General features: G+C 34.6%; 1 protein-coding gene across 9 annotated transcripts in view; it reads left to right on the top strand.

Moving 5' to 3' along the window:
* Positions 1-13,518, top strand: part of LOC138943256 (melatonin receptor type 1B) — a 186,367-nt gene that overhangs the window by 139,900 nt on the left and 32,949 nt on the right. For 7 of the 9 annotated variants that reach the window (XM_070313923.1, XM_070313919.1, XM_070313922.1 and 4 more), the window contains one exon: positions 1,675-2,182. In XM_070313923.1, the coding sequence (XP_070170024.1) occupies positions 1,675-2,182 (508 nt within the window). Of the gene's footprint in view, positions 1-1,674; positions 2,623-12,176; positions 12,446-12,530; positions 12,774-13,518 lie in introns of those variants that run through there. The other 2 variants (XR_011448441.1, XM_070313916.1) reach the window with 2 other exon arrangements.

Below are 13,518 nucleotides of genomic sequence, written 5' to 3'. Positions count from 1 at the left end.
TCCTGCAGTTCTCCCACATATGCACATTCTTGTTGCACCTCGGGGATGTTTTTTCTTTGTCCTATGATACTTTCCACTAGCGATCCTCTTTCTTTCTCTCCTTTTCTCTAACGAAAAATTTATATAACAAATTACGGGAAAGGTGTATGTAATAGATTGCTTTTATTTACGATCGTTTTTGTCGTAAAAATATTTCGCGAATTTCTCGCAACCACCAAACACGCATAGTAATTTTGAAGAAAATACGCTACTGATCTCTCTTTTTATATACGTATGTATATATTTGACTTTAATGTATTTACCGAGCAAGTGTTTCTAAGGCAACACCCTAGATACGGTGGTAATATAGACAAGTCGGGTCAATGTTCGAATCGAAGGTCGAAATTCCGGCGGGGACAATAAAGAGATGAAAATTATGCGACCGCGCCTGTTTATCCGCAAAAAGGTGAAGCGCTCTGGATAGAGAAATCGATAATTCGTAATTTTACTCGACTTATTTATTATGTAATGCCTCGCCTTAATACAATACTTTCTCGGATCAGTGAACACATAAATATTTCGGGCTAATGCGTACCCGCATACATTACAGATAAATAATGTTATCGAAATTGGGGAGAAGAAGCTATAACTTTATAATGCACGTATGTCTGCGAGTATCATTTTACTTGTGGCGCGAAAATATCTCGCGATGGTTAACATGGTTGGATGGATAGGGGTAATGTAAATATATAGTGAATGGGGTAGAAATCAAATTACCGTTATCAGTTTAAGCCATCGCGTATAATGGCGTATGGCGGCTACTGCTTGGAACTCTGAGTTTGATGTTGAAGTGCTTCTCTATCAGCGTCACGATCGCATTCGTAATTTCGCATTCCGGGCGACGTTCTCTTTAGCTTGAATTGCCGGAATCCGTAACCGATAGCAGACGAATCCCGGGGGAGACGACGACAACGGCAACGACGACTACGACTACGACGACGACGACGACGACGACGACGACGAGGACGAAAAGGACTGCTGCTTTTCATACGCACGCGGAAAGTTTCGCGACAATACGGCGTTACGGGAAGTATTTTAACGGGTCGCGTCAGAAGAATCACGGCAAGCACGTGGACTCGGTGAAGTTTCCTCGCATTGTAAACGAGAAATTGTCTGCTAGCGCCGCTAACTCCGTAACTACCGACTCGTTTTTCAAGCCCCTCGTTAATCCACAGACTAGTACGACCAACTCCGTAATTGCAGTCGCAGTGTATTACCGGCGGAAATATTTTCTTTAATTGAATACGTCGTATAAGAAAGCTGGGACTTAAACAAGCTCGTGATGCAATTAAAGGGAGAATACCCATCCACGAGACAATGTATTATTTTCTGTTATTTTCACAAGATTTATTCCTAGATGTACCAATTGTCATGATAATCGAATCGATGATGATGCTTCGACAGTTTACGCAATCTTATTTTCAAAATATTTCTCATCTTGGTTATATAATTGAATAAATTCTATTTATAAGAACAAAACTTTAAAATTATGATGATGTATGAATAGATGAGATATTGACAGCCGTTAAATATTTGTTAAGACGTTTCTGTTTTAATTATCAGCATTAGAAATTATACAAACATACTATATCATTTATTTATTGACAGTTACAGGAATATATTTTAATCTTCTAGATACGCCAATGTAACAGCATGCCATATAACAATCGTAATTGTTATCCTCTGGCTGCTCGCCGTGATTGCGGTAGTCTTGCAATCAACTTTCGACGTGGGTCCTGACTTTTGTCGTCGCAGGCTCGACGGCATCGCGATGGAGCAAGCAGTGGGCGCGAGTCTGTTAGTCGGAGTGCCTGCTCTGATAACGATTTTCTTCTACGTAAAGCTGGTGATGCGCGTGCGACGTGTCACGCGAACGTACAAACCTCCGGCCGCCTTTTCCTGGGACTACGAGCTCACCAAGACGAACATGTGCAGCTGCGTGATATTCGCCGTGTTCTGGCTGCCGTTCGGTTTGGCGGTCTGCGTGAATTCCTTCAGGCCGATCAGCATCCCTGTGCTCTACAATCTGGCCTGGTTCGCTCTGTCCAAGTCCTGTTTCAACAATCTACTCTATTGCGTGGCGGATCGTCACTTTCGCAGCGCTTACGTCAAGCTCTTCCACTACTGCTGTTGCAAGACCACGGTAAGCTTTTCGAGGAGGCCGCGCGGCGGCGAGGGCGGCAGAAATTCCAGCGATGTGCGTCTTAGAGTGCATATTATTCACTCGTACGCGAGTCCGTCGTCCTGTCGGCCGGCTGTGGCCAGACCGAACGGACGTGACGTCTACGAGCTCTAGACACGACGCAACGCACGTGTCGACAAAGATATCCTCGTTACCATCTGTCCGGACCCGCTTCGCTGCGCGATGAGAGTCCATTCTTGCGAGATAAGGTAATTGTGTCGATGCGCAAACGACGTCGCACCGGGACTATCTCCGGTATGTCCTTATAGGGAGAATTAATTGGTCTCTTGATTCTTGCGGTTCGTTCTTCGATAACAGCTGAATTATTTTTGCGTCGAATGAGGTAATTAATTTCGGTACAATTGAAGATGTTGACGTTATTAATTTATAAATTTGAATTAGTAGGGATTATATATATATATATATATATATATATATATATATATATATATATATATATATTATTTTCTGGTTATATATATCTGTAGATTTTATGGATGCATTATTTTTTAATAACGCAACGTGCTCAAAAGCGCCATTATTTTTCATTAATTCATAACCATATTATTTTATCAACAACAAGAATTAAACATTGGCACTAAAAGTACATGTGACATAATTATCGTAAATGTTTAGCAGTTATCGGCGTCGATTCGAGAAGAATTCGAAGATTATTGGGGCTTAGGAAATAAACAGTTGAAATAAAAAAAAGCCCAATATTTTTGACGCTGATACGAATAGTTGCCGTCCATTGGAAGAATGTTCCCTTTTGACGTTAATCACGGATCTGTACTATAATCTTGTTAAAGCTTGATATCACATTCATTTCCGATTTAGAACAAAACTTGTTCTCTGACCATTTAGAATCGAGATTTTAATCACAAAGATATCGAAAACGTTTAATTTGTATAATGATAACATACACACGGCGCTTTTATTTCAAATGAAATTTTTAAAGGGGAAGGAATATATTCTATTGAAAATTTTTTAAACATTATCAAATGTCGCATCCTTTTTACATACATTTTCTTATTTATCGCGAAACGTCGTCCATTCTCGGTAGAGAGGAGTAAAGCCTATTTCGCGAGATTCCATCTCGTAACAAGGGAGAGGGGAAGGAAGGACGAGTGTCTCACCCGCGACAGCATTTTATTTGGCTGCAAAACGAGACGAGAAATGCGGACGAGAGGGAAAAATAAGGTTTTCCCAATCTCGATTAAATTTCTTGACGGAGCTTTAGTGGCATCCCAGGGGAGAGGATGCCGGCCGCCAAGTTATACCCGTACGTTGGTGGGGAGTAATTTAAGCTGGTTGCGCTATATAAGTTCGCTATGTGTGAGATTTAAGCTCAACGAACACACACTCTAGTAACGCCGCGAACACCACATTACGAATTACGGCGGCTCCGCCGCAGTAAGTCGGCCGGTAGATGAAAATGCCGTAACGTTTAAGGAGGTACTTGGCGGCGCTCATCATTCCCCCAAAGTTAATAACATTCCAGTAAAGTCAGGTGTGGATCAGATAAGGGCGCTTCGATGACAAAGAGGGCAATAATATTAGTTAAAACTTTTAATACTTCGCTCGTCTATCGGTTTCGACGTTCGGCAGTTTAGTGAGATTTAAAAAAAAAAAAAAAAAGAGAAAGATAAGAAAAGAGAGCTTCAGCCATTTATTATGTAAATCGCGAACGATCACTTGCGTGAAAAATTCTTTCGATGACGATCAAATGAGAATCAAGGCTCCGTACCAAGTACCGTAATATGTTGCTTCATTGGTGAAAGTAAAGAGATAAAATGACTGAATGTTCTCCTGTAAGGGAATGAAAGCAGTCTTAATAAACATTATCCTATGTCATAAAACTAATATAAAATCGCATAATTTATCCTTAAAACTCATTACTTGACAAATATCTTCTCTCGTCTTGTATTCAGATTGACTCACGGTTTGTTTTAAGACAGAAAAGTTTGTAACGCTGCCACCAATTTACTTAATTTTAAACTTACATATCGCACAAAATTTGATAATTAATTATGTAATTTTCCTTGAACAGATCTTGCTCTCCTCCGTCAAACTATTGAATATACCCTGAACAAAATAGTACATGGTACGTTATTGTCTCTATAATTTCGACATAGAGATGACTAACGAGAGGCATCTGCGTTTATCCGGATTTAATTAAAAGTCTACGAGAGCTTATATATATTTATATATTATATTGACGCAGAGAACGCGAACGATTTACGACGATAGATACGGGATTAACGCAAAAAAAACTCTCCGAGTGCGACTCGATCGCCCCTAAAGTTTTCGCGTATTTCGTGTAATCGGTCGGTGAATATTGTCGTACCAATTATTTTGGAAAACGACGCCATTCTTCAGTCCAGTTGGGTAATTCGTTACGTACCGCGCGGCGACGCGTTCGCTTTGCTATGTCGCGTTTCCTCGGAACAGACACTGTGTTTCAGGGACTGCGATTTATTTAATGGCGTTTCGTTGAAGAACACTTGCTCCGCTCGCGAGTTGACACTGGTATTCGCTTCATGAGAATGCGCTTTCTCCGTCCATATACGCACGTGCGGCTGCGATCGCGAATATCAGAGAGATTCGCGTTCGATGATACCTGCATCCCGAATAAAACTTCTTTCGTAATTTGTCTCTTGAACGATGTGCCTAAATCTTCGTCAACTTTCTTATCCCGAATTTTTTTTCTCTATGAAAGTTTCTTCTGACATGTTCGCATATTCGCAATTTTAAGGTTTATAACAAAGAGAGCAGCACGCGATTATCATAAATAATAAAAAAAAATTTATTGTGTGTTTATTTGTATTAAGTTACGATAGAAGATTAATTTATCTTTGCTATTAAAATAATATTACATAATTAATTTTAAAGATAAATAAATTAATAAATTAAAAAATCACTTTAAAGAATCTGTATGTTTCTTAAAACTGAGTAAAATATGTAAATTACGATAGCATTATTTTACAAGAAGGAGAATTATCTTTAACTTCCTTAAACAAAATAATGCATTACATAATTCCAGATTTTATTTACATCTAGTTACACCAAAAAAATATCGATAATATTTATCAGATTTATTATGTTGAAAAAGTTTATTGTATCCTGAGAAATATCTTATTTCTAAATTACATAATATCTTTTTTAAATATTTTATATAATGTATTTCACGATCGCAGCTTTGATTATTGCTGATCGTGTATCTGAGCACATATCTTTGTCATGCTTTGCATTTAAAAATTTATTTTGTTTGTACATATGCATATCTTAATAATTAACAATAAAATGCACACGTGACGCGCATGATTGTATAAAATGGAATGTTAAAACGTATATCGCTTTTCCATATCGTTTACTTGATATTCAAACTTATCAAACGCCAGCCATGCACAAGCGTATACAAATAATATATATATATATATATCCTAATCATATGATCCTTTTAAAATGCAAAATTTAAGATATATAATTATAATCGAGAATATAACCAGACACATATATATTATATAACTGATGATCTTATTTCGTGTATATAAGAGAAAAAGGAAAAAATAGACAAGTAATAAATCATAAAAGTATTTAAAAGATATTACGCAAGTATATTGAACATTAACATAATATATCGTATCGATGCTTCGATCTTAGAAATGTAATGGGGTCATATAGTGTTATTGGCAAACAATAAAAATGATCGCGTTACAAGTCAAATATTTTTATTCGTATACTACGAAGGAGAAGGTATAAAAATAGAAGAAGGTGCCTCGCATGATGTGAAACAATATCATTTTCGGAATTGACGATCTTTGTGGATTAAGTTCAACAATATTTCTTCGAAAGAAATATTATATATATATATATATATCCCTATTGTGACTCTATTATCCTATCCGGTGAGGTATTCCTCTGGTACTCATCAACTTTTTTTATCGTAATAATAATTTTAAAAAAAGACTTGAACAAATTTTTATTGTAAACTTTTGGAGATAGAGAATAGAATATAAAAAATAGCGACATTCATTAATCTGATAAAGTACGATTAAAACGATAGATTTTGATATATAAACACATGTTTTGAATAGTAATTTTTGAAAATATTCGAATTGACGACAAAATTTATATTGGATATTTATCAGGGAATTTTATTACTATTTATTCTAATAAAAAATAACATTATGCAGTTCTACTCTGGTTATTTTGGAGAACGAGGCAAAAAAAGAGGACAATTAAGACAAAATTGTTAAACAAGAAAAAATTTTAGTCTTTTAGTATAGTTTTATATGTCTCATTTTTTATTTTAATATAAATGATGATCTGAACAAAAACATTGTAAATTGAAATTTTAATATATAATAATGACATAACGGGCAAAAATATTTTTTATATCAACTAAATCGCTAAAATAAAAAATGTAATGTCCATATTATTACTTTTGTGAACTAGATTTTTTTTGTATATTGGTGGATTTTGAAACAATTATTAATCTAAATAAAATTATATTGTATTACGGAATGTGGACAAATTATTCTGTAAAATGACAAAGTAATTAGATTTGATAATGATTTCAGTATGTCAAGGGAGAGACAAATTTTATACTAAAAACTAAATATTTCGTTTTTGCTGGTATAAAACTTCTTGCTCTTCTTCGGCCACCTGTGTTTCAAGATTTCACACACATACATATGTATAATTTGTCTTATACATATATATGACTATATTTATTAATTAAGAATTACTGCAATGACGTATCTCTCGTGACTGTGTATTTATAATATCGTATTTTACACGCCTTCTGTCAATCTGTGATCAGACTTTTAGGTATGTAATAATAGAGATTGTTTGAATAGGATGTGAGTGTGCATTATATCGTCAAATTTTGCACATTTTATCCGATTCAGCTTCATTATTCGTCACAATTCTTCCACAGTATATGTTCCTCATAAAGGAAATTAAACGTAGAAAGCGACGTCTTGTCAAATACAATGAAAACACTTTGATATTCTATGTGACGATAATCGTCTTATAAAGTGCTAAGTTTGACTACTGATTCGCGGACGTTGTGTGCAAAATTTGAAATTGAAATTTAAGCGTCTTTCAAGACAGGAACTTTGATCAAACATCCGACGAATGGCCGCGCGTTGATCAATTATGCGGGGGAGGGGGAGGGGGGAGGGGTAAACATTCGGCACGGGAGAGATTTTATTAAAAGTTCCGTCGTCGAAACTGAGTTTTCGGAAACGTGAGCAAGCGTTTGGGATAGCAAGTAAGTGCCATTGGGATAGTAAGTTGACGATAATGCTTGAGAATGCATTACACGATAATGGGACCAGGAACTAGTTTTTCGCGACTATACCTTTTCCGGCTACTTTTATATCGTCCGCTTTGTTAATTCATCGGATAGTCGCAATAAGAGCGCCTATGTAATTTACGCGTTTGAGAATTTTCCCGTAAACAAATTTGCAAATGTCGAGGTAGGGAAAAATTTGTATATGTAATTAAATGATTTTAACATATAATTAAATAATTTGGCTTAAACGATTGTTTCGTGTATTTGCCTTAGTGTTAAGTCGCGAGTAAATGCCTAAATAAATATCCTATTTATAAACAACATGTATCGTATCTCTGAAAATATACATATATGTATTCTCTGTGTATGTATATATACGACGCGCGCATGGCATAGCTGGACGTTAATGAACTTTATCTGTATTAATATACGTGTATAAGAATATTGATAATGAATGTGCCGAGTATGTTGATGAATGGAATTGATCGATAGGCACTGCACGCTTCTCGATATACAGCCCCGTAATGCTATAATTATCATATAATTATCGTAAAAGATTTATTAATCAAAAGCTGAAATTTATTTCCACTTTAACTCGTTAAGGAAATTTTCATGCTTTTTTCACGCTGCATACTTTTGCGCTACGTCCTTGACGCGGTAAATACCGTGGCTTATGCAGTGTCCGTCCATGACGTACTACTTTTTTTCTACGAGAAAGAGAGATACAACGTATTCTTAGTTATAATATTATATAATTCATATTAAATATATGATATAATTTGATATATTAATTATATAACACTGATTATTGAATATATGAAACAATGATAATTATATAAAATTCTCTCTGAGAGACAATGATAGTAAGTTAATAAGAGTACGATTTATATCTAGAGAAATTGGTATATTTCATTATAAAAGGGGGTGATTGATTTTATCATCAATTTTATCAGAACAATAAATTATTTATATTTTTATCAGCGATTAAAAGAGCGTGATTAGTCTGCGATTGATAATTACTTGCGCTTAATTTCGTTCTTTGTATAACGAATGAGTTCTCGATAGATTGCGAGTGACATTTTGTAACGTGCTAACAATATTTAATTATCTAACAATTTTAATTATCAAAAATTGCTGGTACGCGATAAATACTGTGAATTTTATGTACTAAAATAATTAGAACAGATTGTCGCATTAATTTGCTTTAGCGATTGTTGCATTAATTGCCGTTAGCGATAATTAGAGCATCGATAAATGTTGTTAGTTACGATACGGAATATCATTGTAAAGAAACATTATATAACACTGAAAGCATTTGTCTTTATGTCTCTGACTTGTCGAATTAAACGCAGGTCAAACTCGTTCGAGCTAATTCGTTCTCGTCTACGTAGTTGACTAGTATGGTAGTCTGGTTGACTAAATGGTAGTAGCAGAAATGGTAAATTATGTTATAGATGATGATATATAGATATATATGTCTTAGATGAAACAGGGAGACGAAACATTCCCGATGCACTTTTCTGACATAATTGCATTGTAAACAGTCATATCGTCGGGCGAAACGAACCGTGCTGTATCCTAATTCTTCCGCTTGTCTCAACTCATTTCGAGGATTCGATTAATTCTGATGATGTCTTTCGTACAAACTCGTCGGAGCGAATTTTCGTCATGGTGGAATGCGTATTCTGACGGGGCCTTATTCTGACAAATTTGTATCGAGCGTCAGAAATAATCATACATCGGAGTAAGTGGAGACGATTATAGCGGATACGTGTGATTGGACCCTGTACTGTAATCATCCGGCCGTATTTCATTAATATTGACGTTTTCGTGCAAATTTGTTAAAACGAGTCGTCATAAGAACACACATTGATTATGATTGCACCCTTGGGATATGATCGTGTGGCAAGTATACGGGCTTTTCGATAGCATCACGTTCTAACATATGTGGGGCATCGAAATGACCGCTTGTATTAATATCGCGTCAATGTGAATTCGACTTTTTTTTTGCTAAAACAGATTTTTTTTTTTTCCCCCAATAATATAGGTATCGATTCAGATTTAAATTTACCCCGATGTGCTCTGAGTTTTATGTAAATCCAATACTACTATTTATAAGGAAAGACAGTTGTCGATTGAATTATTGAATTGGTCCATCTTCTTTCCAATGCGCTTCATTAATTCTGACATTTTTCTATTAATTTGTTAGAATAAATTTTCTTCGGAACGCGCATTCGCTTGATTATTCCTTTGATCTTAAATTATAGCAGATAAGTAATTTATCACAGAAACTTATTGTGACGAATTTTCATATCACGAATCGAAACAAATATCAAATATATTAAAATAAGCGAAAGTGATTATAATATGCAACATACGATCAGATCCTACATCCTACGTATTTCAATATATATTTGATTAGATTCTGACATTTTTCTACGAATTTATCGGCCTTTATTGCTTATGCCGGGGCAAGTATAATTTGTTTGTACATACGTTTGTAAATTGGAATGAATAGCGTAGATTTATTATGTAAAAAGAGCAAACTGTAATATTGTCTGCGAGTCTATCGAATATGAGGCATGCGGCATCTCGAATACACAAATCTAAAAGCGTGCTATTAATGATTATTATACAAAATCATTGAGAAGTACTATATTCGAAACTCTGAGGACCACAAACTCACAATAACATTAGCCATGGATTTATGTAGATTATTCGTCTTTTTCAACGAGGGTAGCGGTCGCGACTGTGGCGAACTCGATATAAAACATCAACGCGCTTACGAGAGAGTTACGGAAGATAAAAATCTGTCTTTGTATATCTGGCCCGTATTTATACGCGCGAAAGTAGCGATATTAATCCGTTGTAACGTAAAAAAGAACGGCAAAGTCCGTTTATCGGTGTCGTGTCGTGATAAATGTCCATAATGTCTCGTAACAATACTTACGAACGTAATGGCTGATCAATTGATGACAACCAATAGTTTTGACTCGATTAACGCGAGAGTAGCGTATAGTAAAAATCAGGTCGATGTCTTGCATTAATTAGTGGAATAGTAAAATTAGTTTATAGAATAACCATGTAGAACAACCCGTAACGTTAACATCTATCCCTTAAGTCCTAACAAAATCATAAATCGATGCAAACTGTGTACCAGACTATATAGATGTATTTATTTTCTATTGAATATGTATTTTGCATTGATGTATTTTTCGTAAACGTGGACGTAGCACGCTACGTCGGAACGACGCATTCTGATTTTATTAATATTTTACCGTGAATTGTGCATATGTAAATTTTATAATGTTGTAATAAAAATGCGTTTCTCTTTCTCTTTTCTTTACATGTCGGGAAACGTCGCTAATATAATAACACGTAGCTGTAGTTACATAATAATTGTAATGCCAACGCTTTCACGTCTCGTAGAAATTCAATTTTAAATATAATTAATTAAATTACATTTTTTAATTTTAATCATGTAATTATTTTTTAATATTATTATTAATTATATAATTAATTCAATTTTTAGATTGCAAATTTTATTATCTCTAGTATAGTTATACTAATTTTGTGCATCCAGAAAATTTCTTTTTATTAATTTAAACACTATATTATATTATTTTTCTCTTATTAGACGATAAAATTCGTTTTAATAAGTAAAAAGAATTCTTTGATATGTGTGTATGTTTATGCGCGGAAAAGGATATAAACTTACACACTTGATTCTTTCTTATCTCAGATTATTAGTTTAGATTATTAGAGTATAAAACAGATTACTTCTAACTTTTACCAATTATAGCTCCGATTTCTAAAATCTAGATAAAATGCAACGAGCTGATAACAGACAATTTGCCATTGATAACTGAATATTAGCATACTTCTCGTCGATAATTCAACAAAATATTCTGTCGGCACTTCTTACCAGTTCGTGATAAGATACAGTGGCAGTCTGATATCGACCATTTCGGTGCATTCAGTGCATTCAGTGAGACGCTTACCTCGCAAGCCTCGTTTAATAATGTCGATATTTGCTCCATTTTAAAGAATACGTAAAATTACATAGCTGAATAAATTTTTTGATATTACTGATAAAATCATTGTTTGCATTGCGTATTGTACGTATCAATTGTGGATCAGGAACACATTCTATGTATATGGATTTAATTGTATTTCATAGCTGCAACATGATCTTTTTATATGTATATATATAAATGTTATTCTCTCGATAAAGAAAGGGAATCTTTAATGCATTTTTGCTCTTGATAAGATAATTTCAGGGAATGAAACGGTACTTCTTATTTAGATCAAATAATAGATATTTTATATAACATTTTAATAATTTATATTAAGTATTGTACACACATACATGATGAAATCAATTTTATATGTAATATAAAAAGATCGATATCAATACATATTTCTGTTCCAACTTATGTATAATATACAATACATCAGATGTGCACCAAACTATATGATTTTACCGGCAGTGTCGATTCTAAAATGAATGATAGTTAAACGAGGTAAGCGCGGAGAGGTTTTTCTGAATAAATATTTTAGGAAAAAAATGACAGAATAGCCGCTCTCAAGTTTTTTTCTTTGGTATCAGTTGTGTCATCACTAACACAGATATTTTCTTTTTATTAAAAATAGGAGGAGCCTTGCACATATACCGGTGTATTTAACAAAGTGGCGTCATCTGCAATCCAGTAGCAAACCCCTTTCGTTGAAATCGTGAAGCTGGACGCGCCAGATTTCAGTTCTCGCAAAATTGGAACGAAAAGGCGCGAGTAATCTTTCAAGTCAGATGTATGATAAACGATACTCGAGTGGAGCAATAGCGGATCGATATATTTCTCAAGTATACGTCAGGCGACAGATCGCAATGGATAGGTTGATGACAATCCGTGATGACGATCGTGGTATTTAAAAACTTGATGCTGTCCACACATTTTTCACTTCAATTAATAATTTAATCTTAGTTTGAATCTTGAATTTTTCTTTCAGTTTACACAATCCGTCTTCCGATTCAGAATATTCATGCGCGCGCACAGACATTCGCATATATATATATATATACAGTGTATCGCGTGTTTATTTTTCAAGAAAAATGAAAATTTGCGTGGATTCAACCCCTGTCTGAAGCTGGTCGGCCGAAAATGGCCGAAAGTGATCCCCATGCACGAAGAAAAGGACGAGATTTATTGTTTGCAAGGTATGTACATACTCTTCATCGATAATATAATGTTTTACTCACGCAATAAAAACTTTACATAATAATGTTATATCACGCGCGCTGGTATTAATTTCGTAGGTATATCGATCATGCAACATCATCTTTCTTTGTTATTATACTTGGCTCGTATGCGTGCACAAGATAATGTATTCGTCGTATTAGTTCTTATCCTAGGCGAGAATATTAGCGAAGATGGTGTCATTCTAATTGAATAGAATAACGACTTCCATTAAAAAATCAGCGAGAAGAAAAACTGCAGAATTTTACACATATATTATATATATGAATGGATGTTCAAAAAATATATAAAAAAAAAAACATTTTTTTTTTATAAGAATAAAAACATCTGCAGGCCAATGCACGCTAGGATAAGAATTAAATTATTAAATGACGATATCATTGTCCCATTGCTCTCGATCGCATTGATATTCGATATTCTCGAGTTTCGTAAATTATATTGTCGTGATTTTATAAATCGACAATTGTTCTGCATAAAGTAAGCTTTAGATATTTCGCTGAATTGCTTATTTCGAGCTTAGCTCGGCAATTGTTGGCGTCTTATTATTCCTGCAGGAAAAATAAAAGAAAAATTGATGAAATTACATTCGGCAGATTTAAATGTTTAATTTTCGAAATCAGCAATCTAAAAATCATTTTCTAAAGCGAATCGCAGCGATCGGACATTATATCTGTAAAACTCGCGATCCTTTAAGGACGTACGAGCGGGCATTATCGCCAACACACATTCACTTTCGCTAT

Source organism: Polyergus mexicanus, unplaced genomic scaffold, assembly GCF_030449975.1.
Source record: "Polyergus mexicanus isolate NDT 795.1 unplaced genomic scaffold, iyPolMexi1.0 SCAF_26, whole genome shotgun sequence".
NCBI classification, from domain to species: Eukaryota; Metazoa; Arthropoda; class Insecta; order Hymenoptera; family Formicidae; genus Polyergus; species Polyergus mexicanus.
Note: the sequence above shows the minus strand (reverse complement) of the source record. Positions and strands in the feature narration are given on the sequence as shown.